Genomic DNA, 16,324 nt, shown 5'->3' on the forward strand with positions numbered 1-16,324 from the left:
TAAATCTTTTCTCTCTCACCTTAAACTTATGCCCTCTAGTTTGGACTCCCTTATCTTTGGGAAAAGACTTTGACTATTTACTTTATCTATGCCCCTCGTGATTTTATAAACCTCTGTAAAATCACCCCTCAACCTCCAACACTTAAGGGCAAAAGGTCCCAGCCTTTTCAGCCTTTCCTTTTAACTGAAATCCACCAATGTTGCTAAAAGCACTGTCTCTGTCATTGCCACTGACTGTTCTGAGCTCAGTGAGCTGTACCACTTGTTTGCATTTTTTGTTACTTCTGGCAAATTTTGCTGAGTTTTATCTTTTAATTTGTCAGCAGTAATGACAGAAGTGGTTTTCACTCCTGTGTAATTGCAGATTTCACAATGCATTATGAGATGTCCAAGCTCTTGTGAGATCTCTGGCCACCACACCACTGACCTGGACCTGGCTGCACACTTGACAATGCTTATGTATCCCCATTGTATCATTTCCAAAGTATATTCCTGAAGGGAAACTGGAATAAGTAGTCTGTCGATGATTGAAAAATGCTGCTGGTGCTCAAGGTACATTTTCTTGGCCAAATTGCTAGCCACACTTCAATACAATATGGTGAATAATCATACTGTCTTGGTCACCTCTTTGCTCTTGTCAAAATTGGTTGATTTTTCTCTTTAGGTTTTCTGGCCACTGTTCTTTCTTGGCTCTTCAAAACATTTATTTTATGCTATTGTATGTAATCTCATTAGATTCTCTCTTCTTTTTGGGTTCCACCATGAGTCTAATGAAATCTTCTACCAATTGTCCCTTGGCTGGGTAGTCAGCCATAGTTTATTCTTAGATCAATTGTTTTGCAAATGCTTCTGTTGAAGTAGTTATCCTCTTGGGACCAGTGGGACTCATAACCTTTGAAGGGAATTGAGATCCAAAATGCACATCGGTTCAAAAGTGAAGAATGTCGGGTTGAACTAAGTAAACATTTTTTACTCTCTTAAGCTCCTAGTGCTGGAATGCAACTTGCAGCATTCTTATTTCCCTGACATTATTCCATATGCACCATGTAGTCTCGTCTCTGTGGGCTGTACCTTCTACTTCATTGTCCACATCACCTGGTTGGATAAGATACTGACCTTGGCAGTTGTATCAAGGTAAGTTGGTTGGTGTGTCCATTCATAAATAAACAAGCTTTTTGTATACTAGATTATTGAGATCATCACTTTCCCTGTAAACACCTTAGCTACCTTTTCTAAAAGAGATTATTGTAACAAAGTAAGGTCTCTGCCTGTGAAATCTGTTTTTCTACCACTGTGTGGTACTTCTGCACTCTAATTTTGAACCAATGCTGTATCTGAAGAACATTTGCCTCTATGAAGTCCAATCTTATGTTCTGAATGGTTCATTTCTTACCTTAGATATGCTAGTATTACATTTCTGTTTCTTCTAATTGATTAATATCATTACTGTAAAGCTGTTTAAAATCTGTATTATTGCAATATTGCCTGTAATTTGCTGTTCCTTAAATTTGTATTCTAGTATTTACAAATACGATTTTAAATTGATTCCTGTAGAGTTTGTGCAGCATTCCCTTTTTTTTTGTCTTTCTTCACTATTATTATGTGACTGTATTAAATGCAATAAAGCTTTAAATTGTATTTTGGCCTTTATGAAGTAATTTATAGTTTAAGCTTTTCAAATCTATTTCTTTGTGATACTGTATCTCAGTACTGCTTACTGGATTTTTCAAACTTTTCTAGATTTACCTACATTTTAGTGATCAAAATGGTGGCTACATGCATCCACCCTCTCCGCCCAAGTTGGGATTTTCTTACTCCTTCTTGTGGAAAATGTAAGTTTTTCTGCCTTTTGTAGTCTAAAACGCCAAGCACATTCTTTGACTCAGTTTTTAAAATAAAGTCTTTGTAAATCTTCTCACTGAAATTGTGGTTTAATTAGGGAGTCTCAGTCCTTTTGAACTGCTCAATTTTTTTCTAACTTCCTTCTTCTGCTAGACTTTTTCAGTAGATTTCTTTAACTTCTCATCTTAAAGAAATTGGTTCGCTTTCCCAATTCTGCAATCCCAGTCAAAATTTGTTTTCTGGCTTTTTCACCGTTCCTTGCAGCTGTGCTTCATTGAGTCAACTGGTGATGGCAGCATTGCTCAATGAGAGAGAGGTGCGATCCCTCTACATATTCCCTTGGGCTTTTCTGTTTTGGCAACATTTTTCAAAGTTATTCCCTTCTCCCTTAGGAATCTCTACCTCCTAGAACCTTCAGTTGTTCTTTGCTGGGCCTCCTTTGCTATGGATTCTGTATTTTCTGCCTTTTCTCTCTCTTTACCCAGTTCAAACTCTTGTCCCAGAGTTTTTTATTAATGAAATTTCTAGGGTGGCACGGTGGCTCAGTGATTAGCACTGCTGCCTCACAGTGCCAGGGACCCAAGTTCAATTCCCACCTTGGGTCACTGTCTGTGTGGATTTCTTTTGGGTGCTCCTGTTTCCTACCACAAGCCAGGTTAGGTGAATTGGCCATACTAAATTGTCCCATAGCATTAGGTGCATTAGTTCAGGGGTAAGTGTCAGAGAGGGGAATGGGAATGGGAATGGGTCTGGGTGGGTTACTCTTCAGAGAGTCAGTGTGCACCTGTTGAGCCTCAGGGCCTTTTTCCATACTACAAGCAATCAAAAGAAGGTTGGTGGCATGGTGGCTCAGTGATTAGCACTGCTGCCTCACAGCGCCAGGGACCCGGGTTTGATTCCCACCTTGGGTGACTGTCTGTGCTGAGTTTGTACATTCTCCCTGGGTTTCCTCCAGGTGCTCCTGTTTCCTTCCACAGTCCAAAGATGTGCAGGTTAGGTGAATTGACCATGCTAAATTACCCATAGTGTTTGATACATTAGTCAGGAGTGGTTGTGGGGGAATGGGTCTGGGTAGGTTGCTGTTCACAGGTTTGGTGTAGACTTGTTGGGCTGAAGGGCCTGTTTCCATACTGTAGGGAATCTAATCCAATTCTTCTGAATAAGGTCTTGCCTTTGGAGTGCTAAGCTTGCCCTTTTACTGCTTCCATAGCTGCTGCTATGATTCTGTTAGTGTTTCAGTGCTCACAGTCTGTGCCTTCTTAAATCAGTAATACTCGTAAAGAGATAAATTCATCAGTTTTGATTTTTTGTCTTCTCCTCCAATAGGAGTCAGATCTACATCACCACAACCATGTGGTATTTTCCTGATATTTTGAGGTATTTGCCACCCAACCCAATCACCACTTCTTGATATTACTTTTTAAAAAAGAAAATAAATTTTCCCCATTGGGATAGAATTCCTTGTCTCCATTCACAGATTGTGTGACATCAGAATTGGTGCAATCAATGTAACATGAAGATTAACCCTTCAAATTCTTACATTATACAACCCCAGTCAATGCCAATTCTTTTCTGCTAAACCTCAGAAAATGGTACTTTCATTAAACACCTGGAAGTAGTGTTAGGTGAAGGGGTAAATGTAGGGGAATGGGTCTGGGTGGGTTGCGCTTCAGGTCAGTGTGGACTTGTTGGGCCGAAGGGCCTGTTTCCACACTGTAAGTAATCTAATCTAATAACCCAAAAAAAACCAGCCCACAGGCTTCCCCCAATAAACAAAATATTGGACGGTACAGGATGCAAAACCTTTATCTCATATGTGCTTTCATGTCAAAAATTTATCAGCTGAACACAAATAAATTCCGTCGTACTCAAGCATTAAGTATTTCAGCATTGTTTTACAGTGTTGAGGATCACCTGAATTTGGCATTTCCCATTATATACTTGGATGGACTGGTCCTTGTGGGTCCTGTTGAAAACACAAATTGTTCCCTGGGGGAAACAGCACGGCCGTTTTCTTTCTCAGTAAAAAACCACACCGCACCAGGTTATAGTCCAACCGGTTTATTTGGAAGCACTAGCTTTCGGAGCGCTGCTCCTTCATCAGGTGGTTGTGAAGTACAAGATTGTAAGACAGAATTTAAAGCACTTATAACTTTGTACACCCCAGTCCAACACCAGCGTCTCCAAATCGTTTTCTTTCAATAGGAAGAAAAAAAATCAATTGCTTTCTCAAAATAAATATCAATGGTTCACTACCACAGTTAGACAGTAGTGTGGGGGGGAAATTAAAAAAATTAATAAAAGAATAGGAATGTCAAAACACTCTGCTCAAAAAAGAAAGAAAATGGTTATGAGAAATATAACCAACACAGGCGGTACTGACGATAACCCTCAGGATGTTGGAAATTTGATCATACCTCGCTTTAAAATATAGGAAGAATGAGATAAATTTAACAGTAGAGGGTCTGGTGGTCCAGCTCCTGCGGTCAGCGGTTTCCACAAGGGGGTGGAACTACTGTGCGAGCACCCGGAGGAAGACGGCGTTGCACCTGCTTTGTGCCTCGACCCTGGGACCGTTTGTGCGAGGCCGCAGTTTCCAGCCGGCGGCCGTGGAGGAAGCGCAGGGCCGGCGGTTGCTAAGGGCCGGCGGGTTGCGGGGAAGGCGAGAACCAACAAAGGCCCGAAGGAGGACACGGCGGGGCGGGGGGCTCGGAGTCCGGCTGAAGGCGGCAGCGGCAGCGGCAGCGGCAGCTCGGTGTACATCCGACGGAGGTCTCCTCACCGGCTGAATTATCTCTGTCTGGTGCAAGTGTTTAAATATTACATTAATTCAACCTACTATTCACGTTAACTTGATTTAAAATATTTACCCGATTCTGCTCGAAAAGTAATAATCCGAAAGCAAAATAAGGCTGACTATCTCTACAGAGGCTGCCGAGTGTCCCTATTTATGTCAATAATTCAGTTGATTTTAAATTCCTCTGAGTAAAGACTCTAATCATTTGGCTGTAGTTGGAGCACATTTTGTATTTTAACTCTGGACTTCAATAGCAGACAAAATAAAACAATTTTCTCAACTGGGCTTCAATCAATAGCAGAGTAGTGAAAGAACAATATTGTGGCAGTGCATATAGTAACCCAGAGACAGACATTAGCCATTGATTTGGAAAGCTAGTGTGCTCCCAATTAAACCTGTTGGACTATAACCTGGTGTTGTGTGATTTTTAAAATTAGCCATTGGACTTGTTCTGCCATTCAGCTTTACCATGAACTGATCTGTACCTCAATCTCATTTATCTGCCTTTGTCCCTTTTGGGGAGGAGAGTTCCAAATTTTTGCTGCTCTTTGTGAGGGACAATTTTGCTTTGTTTCCCTTAATTGTATAATCAGTCATCATAATAAAAATTATAACTTAAAGGTCATATTCCCTTGTTCTGACTTCTCCTACCGGTGGAACCAAATTGTTAAGCCATCAGTTAGCCATTAATATTTGTTTTATCAAATCACTTTATCATTTTTAAATAGCCCTTATGGGACCCCACAAGACAAGTTTGTTGAACCTGCTTTCAATTTCATGTTTTAAGCCCTGGTTTATCATCGCTGACTACATGTCATTAGAAAGAGCTCTTACATGGTCCTTCCTATAAAATATGACATTCAATATACCTAAAATAAGTAAAAGAGTTAATTTATGCAAAACTGTTATCATGTCTTAGACTTAATGCGGTAATGAAAAGAGAAAGTATAGGTACTCAGATCAGACAGCATATCTAAGGAAAGCAGAGGCAGAGTTGATGTTTCAGGTCAATGACCTTTTCAATGGAATTGGTAAAATGTTCAACCTGTTTCTCTTTGCAAGTTCTCCTTAACCTGTTGAGTATTTCCAACATTTTTTAGTTTTTATTTTGAGTTTCAAGCATCAGCTATATTTCATGAATGTAGCAATTTTGTAATAAATAATGCAAAATTTGTTCTTTAGTAAGTTTTCCATTAAACTACTATGTTTCCGTTAATTTTGTGAGAATGATGTGGTGTTTCTGTTTAGTATGAAAAGCAAAAGCCGTTGGAGAGGTACTGCATATTATATCAGGAAGAGGGAATGGGATTCAGTGATCATGTACTAATGCATCCTATAGCTAATTATAGAGCATAATGGTTGCAACCAAGGTGAAGAATGTGTCCTCAAATTCTGGAACAGACTTCAAGTTTTGAGAAGATTTGTAGTTCAAGTTGAGGTTCTGGATGTAGGTTTGCTCACTGCACTGGAAGGTGTTTCCAAATGTTTTGTCACCATACTTGGTAACATCTGCAGTAAGCTTCCGAATGAAGCACTGGTGGTATAGCCCACTTTCTATTTATATGTTTGTGTAGAACAGACTTTCCATAGGAGAATTGGATATGTAAATTAATGAAGAACTTCCGTGTTGTGGTTCTGTTCGCTGAGCTGGAAATTTGTGTTGCAGACGTTTTGTCCCCTGTCGAGGTGACATCCTCAGTGCTTGGGAGCCTCCTGTGAAGTGCTTCTGTTATGTTTCCTCCGGCATTTATAGCGATTTGTATCTGCCGCTTCCAGTTGTCAGTTCCAGCTGTCCGCTGCAGTGGCCGGTATATTGGGTGGTTTGATGTGCTTATTGATTTGAATCTATGGATGAGTGCCATGCCTCTAGGAATTCCCTGGCTGTTCTCTGTTTGGCTTGTCATGACCAGCTATCCTTAGTAGCCACACAGTCAGCTGACAAGCAACTAGAGTTCAACTTTAACAACACTACTATTATAGGACAAGCCAAACAAAGAACAGCCAGGGAATTCCTAGAGGCATGGCACTCGTCCACAGAATCAATCAATAAGCACATCGACCTGGACCCAATATACCGGCCACTGCAGCAGACAGCTGGAACTGACAACTGGAAGCGGCAGGTACAAATCAGTATAAATGCTGGAGGAAAGATCACAGAAGCGCTTCACAGGAGGCTCCCAAGCACTGAGGATGTCACCTAGACAGGGAACGAAACGTCTGCAACACAAATTCCCAGCTCGGGGAACAGAACCACAATGAACACCTGAGCTACAAATCTTCTCCCAAACTTTAAAGAACTTCCCTCAATATATAAACATATCAACATTGATCAGAGTAACTGCAGGATATTAAGTGGTTAAGATACTAATAAATTAGTGTGTTATGATTGAAACCATATGTAACTAGACTTCCTGCTGGTTGAGGTATGAGTAACCATTTAGAGCATCATCTTCTAGAGTGCAAAAGATACAGGTATTGCCTTGTTACTTCGAGTCCTGTGGGTCTACATGGAAACAAACCCTTTGGCCCAACTTGCCCATGCTGCCCTAGTTTCACAATAAACAAGTCCTATTTGCCCTGCATTTGCTCCATTATCCCTTCATACCTATCCCATCAATATACCTGTCTTAATGTTTCTTAATGATGAAGTTGTACTCGCTTCCACCACTACCTCTAGCAGCCTGTTCAAAACACTCATGACTCTGTGTGGGAAAAGTTGTCCCCTCTGGACCCTTTTGTATCTTCCCACCCTCCCACCTCACCTTAAACTTATGCTGTCTAGTTTTAGACCTGCCTACCATGGGAAAAGCTTTTGGCTATCTACCTTATCTATGCCTCTCATGATTTTATAGGCCTCTATAAGATCACCACTCAGCGTCCTGTACTCCAGAGGAAAAGTCCCAGTCTATCCAACCCCTCCTGATAACCTTAATTATGTCATTGACAGCCACGGGTGAAGTGCCCGAAGATTGGATTTCAGTTTGAAGGACTGTTCCAGTGATTACAGATGGCTGTACCACAGCAGGCTGAGAGTTCTGGCCTCGAGGCACAGCAAACCCTCCTGGCCACAGTCAGTGGAAACGTACAGAAATACGCAGTCAAGAAGAAGAAGATTCTCAGTGCAGAAGAGCTAGAGTTGTATGAGCTAACGCAAGCTGCTGGTATTGTCATGGACCAGGAAGTCTTTAAGTAAGTCTGAAAATGATCACAAAGGTGAGAAATAACCCTGGAAACCTGAAATTAAAATTGGATAATGCTGGAATGGCTCTTTGACTTGAAATCTGGAACAAGAGATCATGGTTTTAGGCTAAGGAATAGCAGATTTAAAAGGACTAAGAATTTTTTCTTTCGAAGTGTCATGAATCTGTGGAATTCACTACCTTAGAGAGTGGTGGATGCTGGGATATCGAATAAGTTCGTGGAGGAGATAGACCGTGTTTTAAGGGGAGTGGGCAGGAAGTTGGACTTGAGACCAAGATGAGATCAGCCACAATTGTATTAATTGGCTTTGAAGGATTGAGGGGTATAAATACCTACTCCTGCTCCTGGTTATTACATTTTTATAAATTGGAGCACATAATCTTGGCTGGCACTTCAGTACATTTGTGAGCAGTAGATTTTTTTTATTCACTCTCTCATTAATGCTCAACAATTCAGATTACAGCTGATGTACATTTTGACTTCACTTTCCTGCCTTAGTTGCATAACATATTGTTATCCTTGTATACCAAAAACCTCGTTTTTGACATTTCCAATTTATTTCAACTCTGGTGCTTTCTCGGATAGAAGAATTTACTTCCTGATACACCCTTGAACAACCTTCCTTGAATATTAAGTTATGTTCTAGATTATTTCACCAGTGAAAATCGTTTGTTAATTTATTCTATCAATTTTTTTAACCTATCTTAATTAACCTCCAGTAAGTCACTTTTCCTCTCAAAAGAAAACAGATATAATTTCTTCAACAATGGGAGTGCTATGCTGTTGGAGATGGCATTTTTCTTGGATGAGACATTAATTCAAGACCAGATCTGCACGCTGGTTTGGATATTAAAGAGCTCATTGAGCTGTGTGCTAACCAACATTCATCACTCAATTTACACTATTAAAGTAGATCCTGTGATCATTATTACATTGCTGTTTTGTGCTGCCTTGTTGCATTCAAATTCATCATAAAGTATAATGAGACTTAATGAGGTCATGAAAGTACTTCTACAAATGTAGGTTTGTTCATCAGTTATCTTGAATACCTTCAGTAGCAGTGATTTGTACAGAAAGAAAGGTTATCTATCTCTCTTTGCCATTTCTGGGCTGTTTGTAACATTCTCTGTTTTCATTGTCATTCAATCCTGTAACCTTTTTGAATGCTAAGGTTGTCCTTTCTCATTACTGTTTAATTTTTGTTGAAAGCTTATTTTGAAATGTTAACCGATTTGTGTATTTTCAGAAACATTCATTTTCTTTTGCTATTTTGCCTTTTTATTATTTTGGAGAAAGTGAGGACTGCAGATGTTAGAGACCAGAGTTGAGAGTGTGCAACATTTTAAGAGGCGTTTGGATGGGTATATGAATAGGAAGGGTTTGGAGGGATATGGGTCGGGTGCTGACAGGTGGGACTAGACAGGTTTGACCGAAGGGTCTGTTTCCATGCTGTACATCTCTATGACTCTATGGTGCTGGAAAAGCACAGCAGGTCAAGTCGCATCTGAGAAGCAGGAGAATTGATGTTTCAGGCATAAGCTCAGATTCCTGATGAAGGATTTATGCCCAAAACGTCGATTCTCCTGCTTCTCAGATGCTGCCTGATTGACTGTGCCCCCATTTTTTATTTTGGCCTAATGAGTGTTTGGCATGCACTTACCCTGTCATTAGGCTAAATTTATAAGAAGTTCACATAAGCGTTTTTGTTACTTAATGTAGCGTGCATTATCTAAAGACTCAGCCTACAAATCTGAGTTCTTTTGTTTCTTTTTGAACTCATTATTTGCGGTGCTTGATGGTGGAGGGATCGTGCTACATAAGTTGCATTTATTTTACAGTTCTCATGTCCAAATGTTTCTCCTGATTCAGCAGAAAGATGCATTTATCTTCCATACATTTTACTTCAGGGTTAATTTTTAAAAAGCTCCAGAGCTTGGTTTAGGTAATTTGTTTTGCCTCAATAACACCAGGTTGAGTTATCTCAACCTTTCTTTAGATCAAACCTCCCAATCATTCACCTTGTCTTTTGAACAATTTGATACCTCTTTGTCTTTTAAATGAGCATAACAATTTTGGGGACATTTTGTGATTTATTTAAGCTACTCTTAATGCTTTTCAAGATTTTCCTCTACTGTAAACTGTACTATTCATCCTTGTGATATCCCTTGAGGTGACACTTCAAGCACAGCCATTGATTTTGTGACTATCGTCTGCTGAGTGTTGGAAGGATCTTGTTCATCTCATGGCTGTTTCTGTTTCTCACCTGTCAGGATAATTGTGGATTTGTTGAAGATGAACGTGGCTCCATTGGCAGTTTTCCAGATGCTGAAAGCCATGTGCGCAGGACACCGAATTGCAGAGATGTCTTCAACTGAGACGCCATGCACAACAACACAGAGCAACCTTGCAGACACCAGAGGTGAGAAACTAACAGCTGACTGACCAATGGAAGTAGTGTCCCAATATCATTATCATTACATCTATATAGTGCATTTTGATCTTCTAATTTCTCAAATCTTGTTATTCATCCAGAGTTTGTATGCTGCACAGAGGTGCTGTGTAAAGATTTTTAAATATTGGAGTTCTCAGTTATTAGCTGCTTTTCTCCAAACATGGACAATGTACTTCAAAGGCCAATAGATTGAAAATACTTTCGCAATTGAAATCTTGAATTTCAAAAGGGAACTTGTCAACTTGGTATCTAAAGAGCATTTAAAAAAAAATCAAAAGTTCAAATCTGATAACCTCAGTTTCTTGACCATTCTTTAATGCAAATGGACCTGGCTCATTGCCATAAATTCCATTTCCCTCACAAGGACAAGGTTCTCCAGTTTATTTCTAGGAATGATAAACAACATAGTGAGATCCTGATCTTGGCCATGGTTTCAGAGCAAGGATCTTCCATGAAGGGAGGGGGTTTGGTCGGCACTGTTGCAATTTGTCAAAAAGCTGATTCACTACAGGTTTTAAAGGTCAAAATAAAGCCATTTATGGGAGCCAGGAGCATGCTATCTGCCATCTACTCTACCAGGAATGGTATGCCAAATAAAAAAGAATTTGAGGTGAAATTAATGCAAGTTGGAAGAAAGCCTTGCTTTTTAAGGACTTACCACATAACATTTCTCAAGATATTTCAGAATAAAATTTAAATGCATACTGAAATCCTGATGTTGGAACAAGAAACTTCCTGCATTATTCATTTGAATGTTGTCACGAAAATCTGGGGCTGTAGCAAGACAAAAAAGAAACTTGTGTTTAAAAACCTGAGGAAAGATGTCTGTATTAATGTACAGTATAAATTTAGAGCAAGTAAACCTTCTTACTCTGACTAACATGTCGTAACTTCACACTCAGAAGTGATTGTCTTGTCTCAGTTACATATTTCTTTTGACTACACAACCCATTTATTTCTGAACAAAATCTGTTTAGCTCCTCTTCATTTGCTTATCGTGATCTAGCCTCCACAGTTCCTGAGTAGAAAAATTTCAACCAGTAAATTTCTAACAGAAGAAATTCTTTTGCGTCTCAGTTGTAAATGTGTTCCCCCCTATTTAGAGATTCTCCACTAGCGGAAACCTCTTCATAATAACTACTCTGTCAAGCCTCATACATCTTTCTATGTTCCATTAGATCACCCCTCATTCTTCTAAACTTTAGTAAATAAAGTTTAGCTGTCTTTGACAATTCTTTCAATCCAGGAATCAGCCTAATGCATCACTTGAGCTAGCTCCAATGGCCGTAAATCCTTTATTAAACATGGGAACAAAAGCTACACAGTACTGCAAGTGTGGCCTCACCAACACCCTCTATGGTTATAACAAGATACCTATTTTTATAGTCTAACCTCTAGTAATAAAAGCCAAATTTCCATTTGCTTTCTTAATTACTTGTTGCACCTGCATGTTTTTGTTTCATCATATCAACAGTACTCCGATCCCTCTGTGTTAGAATTTTTGGTCTCTCTATCTCTCTTACAATTCTTACAATCAAAGTACATGACCTAACACTTTCCGGCATTAAAGTCCGTCTGCCAGGTTTTGGCCACTCACTTAACTAACTTCTCTCTCTTTGCAGATTCTTTGTCTTCATTGCAACATGCCAGCCCATTTTATTTTGTATTGTTAGCAAATTTGGATGTATTACACTCTCCCTTCTTCCAGGTCATTAACATAGTAAATTATTGAGGTTTTAGCACAGACCCTTTGAGATATTCTCCTACTTACAGTTTCCAATCTGAAAAAGACACATTAATCCTGATTCTGTCCTCTATATGTTAACTAATCTTCAATTGATCTAGTACTTTACCTTCAATACTGTGAGTTCCTATATTGTATTATTACCTTTTTATGTTGCATCTTATTGAATGTTCCTATAAATCCTAATACATCTTATCTTTCGGTTTTCCTTTATCAACTCTGTTTGTCTGTTATAGCCTCAAAGAACTCTAAGAAAATTATAAACATGATACTAGATTTCCAGCACCACCTCTGAACACAAGTAAGGTTGAAAAATGATTGCCAGTGCCCTGAAATTTCTGCTCTCGTTTCCTTCTTTACACTTAATGCGTTTCGAACTTTAGGTATCAACAGCCAATCTAATATCACTTCCATATCAATATTAAACCCAGTTACTGACGTGAGTTTCCTCCTCTCTTACCATGGCCTGGTCAGCATCCACCTCATGGGTCAGGACAGACTATTAATTTAACTCCTCTTTGTTCATGTGTAAGTCCACATTTTGTTCCCTAAATGGCCCTACCTCCTTTTTCCCCATCCTCTGATGTGCTTATAGAAGACTTTGGGATTTCTGTGTCAACTGTGAATCTTTTTCTCTAATCCTAAGATTTTGAGATGGTGACAGGGCTTGTTAGGTTAGATGTTGAGAAGATGTTTCCATTTGTTTGGGAATCTCCAATTAGGGGACACAGTTCAAATAAGGAACACTGGTTTAAAACTGAGGTACAAATTTCACCTTCCAAAAGGTTTTAATGTCTGGATCTCAGTTGCTAAGGCTAGATCACTAATGGTATTTAAAGTGGAGGAATATACATTTTTCAAATGCCAAGAAGTTGAGGGCTACAGTAATCTGGCATGAAAGCAGAGCTGAAGCACGAGAAGCAGAACAGCTATGATCTTATGGAACGGCAGACAGATTTGATTGGAATGGCTTATTCGTGTTCTTATTTCTTATGTTCTTAATCCTTTCTCCCTTCTGACTGTCAGTATTCAGTTTGGTTCCCAATTACATTTACTATGTGCCAACTGCCGTAAACATAGTTTTTCTTTTTTAATTTCATTTCTATCTCCTTTGATTATCCAGGAAGCTCTGGTTGGTTCTGCCTTTCCATTTTGAAGCCATATATCTTAGCTATGCCTGAACAATCTCCTTTTTTGAAGGTAGCTAATTGCACAGCTACTCTTTTGCCTACAAACCTTTGTTTCCAGTCTCATCTGGCCCAGTTCTGTTCTTGGCTTATTGAAGTTGGCTCTCCAACAGTTGATTATCGGATTGATCAGAACTCAATTTTATGATGCCAGTGATCATTTGGTTGTCTTTTCTCTCACTGAGTCATGTTCATGGGCATAAATTACAGTCTGATACCTTGCTAAAGTATGCAGACCTAGGTAAGGAGTTTTGCAGCCAAAGCTGTCTCTGCCCTTTGCTAATATTTACCGAATTCACAAACACTTCCCATTAGGGGTGTATTAATAGTGATTGCAAGTAGGAATGATGACTTTTTCTTTATCTATTTGCGTTCTCTCCCAGCCTGATTTAACTAATAATAGCACCCTTGATGCTCCTCTTAATTAGTTGAATGAACATAGACTGAGCTTTTAAACCTAGAATCTTCCGATGGCTTAACTACATTTGATTAACTTACATTTACATAGTTTCAGTATAGGTAGAATCTTGTGACGTGTAGGACAGTTAAAATAGACTATGTGGTCATATGCATGACTGAATAGACAGATTTTGCGATTGCTGTAGAAGTTTGGTAGAAGAATAGAACTGAAGTAGCTAAATGCTCCACCACACATAGTGGAAATGGAGGGAATAATTGCAGAGTTAGATCGAAGAAAAGAATTGAAGAGTTCACAGATATACAGAACTAAAATTGTTTTGGGAGATGGGGAACCAGCATAGTATAAGTGAGGATCTGATTGGTGAGCAGGCAAATATTGTTAGGGTTGTTGGGGGAAATTGAGTTATTTGGAGTTTGTGTAAAGTATGGGTTGAAAAGGAGTCTTAATAATGCTTGAATTGAAATTGCGTAAGCATTGGGGCACATCAGTAGTGAAGAGGTGACCTTGGCCAAGACCAGGAAGTGGGCTTTGGAACTTTACTTTGAAAAGTTGAGCATAGAACAGTAAGAGTAAATGTCATTTTCACTCAGGTGACTGCACACTTGTCTCTTGAGTCAGAAGGTTGTGATTGAGTGACATTTCCTAGGATTGTGCACATTAAAACTCTTACTGTCTATTCCAGTAGTTCTGTTGGGCAAATTGTTCATTAGCACTACTTTTAAGAGTAGGATGTTTCTCCCGCAGTGTCACCACAACAAATATAAACCTCTGATTCATCTTTATTATGGCATTTTGTTGTATTTGTAATGGCAACAGCCTGTGCACCACAGGATAGCTTGTATGCGTGACCCGTTGAGATATGTTTTATGTTGAGTTTTAAAGTGCAAGTTTATTTCACATTGCATTGTTTGTGTAGTTCTGATGTATCCTACTCTGTGGAGATCACATATCAGTACATATTGATTCCCAGAAATTAAGTAGTTCAGATTTTGAAGAGGTAAGCTGCAACTTCCCACACAAATGCTCTGCCAGTTGCTTCAAAATAAGCCTGTCTTGCCACATCTGCTCTTAAAAACCTAGGATCCTTCTACTTTGATGCAAAAGGTCTTCCAATGTTATATGTGGATGTGCTGAAAGATCTCTTAGCCTCAAAACACCAATGATTGGTTTGCTACAACTGCCATTATAATAGTACATGTTTTGAGATATTTGGGCCGATGGATGTTTGGATCATGAGCTTAACATGGAAACCCTACAAATAAAATAGTAAATCGGTATGGGATTTTGAAGATGACATTTTGGAACTGAGTTAATTCTTTTTTCCTTCCAGTCCTTTTCTAATCAGGCTATGATTAAAGGAATGTTCCAAAGTTCTGATTTCAGTGAATTTGATGCACTAAAAACGAAACGATGTATCCATCACAAGGAAGAAACATTTGGTAAAGTGCATCTTTTATTCTAGCTAATTGGCCACAGCCTGCATTAAGAGCAATTCTTATTTCAGTCTTAATATCAATTGGGTCGAAGTGGCATTCAACAATATAATTACAAACTACCCTATAGATTCAGTTACCGGTTGTTATACTGTTGCTATTTGTAAAAGCAACTCAGCACTTGGTGACTGACAGCACAAATGGTGGGAACACCTCTGTAGTTATATTAACGGGGCTGCTTTTTATTTGTTACATGGTGACTGCTGTGAGGAAATCTCTCAATTTATAATGATGAGATATCATCAACTTGAAACATCATCTTTTGTTTCTTTGATAACAGATGTTGCCTAAATTAATTTCAGCATTTTCTGTTTTTAATTCACAGTATATAGTGATGGCCTTTAAACCAGTGTTAGAACCTGCTTTGTGCTTTAGTTGCAAATAAAATCTGTTTATAAATTGTTAAAAGGGATTGTTCATTAGGACTAACATAGCAGTGAGGGTAGGGAAAACACCATGCATTCCTAAATTCAAATGGTAATGTTAAAATCCATGGGTAGTTGGAGTTATTCACTACTGTCAATGACCACTGCATTCTACTATATAAATGAATTGTTAGCAGTAATGGCCCAGATTTTGTGCGCTTAACCTCTGCTGAGTAGTAACCTGGTGGTAATGGGCAAGTTGTTGAAGGAAATCCTGAGGGATTTGGAAAAGCAAAGACTGATTAGGGATAGTCAACATGACTTTGTGCGTGGGAAATCCTGTCTCACGAAATTGATTGATTGAATTTTTTGAATAAGTAACAAGAGGATTGATGAGGGCAGAGCAGTGGATGTGATCTATATGGCCTTCAGTAAGGCATTCGATAACATTCCTCATGGGAGACTGGTTAGCAAGGTTAGATCTCATGGAATACAGGGAGAACTAGCTATTTGGAAGAAGAACTGGCTTGATGGTAGAAGACAGAGTGGTGGGAGAGGGTTGCTTTTCGGGCTGGAAGCCCGTGATCCGTGGTGTGCCACAAGGTTCGATACTGGGTCCACTACTTTTCATTATTCATATAAATGATTTGGATGTGAACATTGGAGGTATAATTTGTAAGTTTGCAGATGACACCAAAATTAGCGGACAGTGGAGAAGGTTACCTTCAATTACAACAGGATCTTGATCAGATGAGCCAATGGGCTGAGGAGTGGTAGATGGGGTTTATTTTCAATAAATGCAAGGTGTTGTATTTTTGAAAT

General features: G+C 39.2%; 1 protein-coding gene across 3 annotated transcripts in view; it reads left to right on the forward strand.

The window, feature by feature from the left end:
* Positions 1 to 4,384: 4,384 nt before the first annotated feature.
* Positions 4,385 to 16,324, forward strand: part of mzt2b (mitotic spindle organizing protein 2B) — a 29,814-nt gene continuing 17,874 nt past the window's right edge. The window contains exons 1-3 of one of the 3 annotated variants that reach the window (XM_060844060.1): positions 4,385 to 4,645; positions 7,587 to 7,828; positions 10,111 to 10,259. In XM_060844060.1, the coding sequence (XP_060700043.1) occupies positions 7,647 to 7,828; positions 10,111 to 10,259 (331 nt within the window). In that variant the 5' untranslated portion in view covers positions 4,385 to 4,645; positions 7,587 to 7,646. The remainder of the gene's footprint in view (positions 4,646 to 7,586; positions 7,829 to 10,110; positions 10,260 to 16,324) is intronic. The other 2 variants (XM_060844061.1, XM_060844059.1) reach the window with 2 other exon arrangements.

The sequence above is a fragment of the Hemiscyllium ocellatum genome, chromosome 24, assembly GCF_020745735.1.
Source record: "Hemiscyllium ocellatum isolate sHemOce1 chromosome 24, sHemOce1.pat.X.cur, whole genome shotgun sequence".
NCBI classification, from domain to species: domain Eukaryota; kingdom Metazoa; phylum Chordata; class Chondrichthyes; order Orectolobiformes; family Hemiscylliidae; genus Hemiscyllium; species Hemiscyllium ocellatum.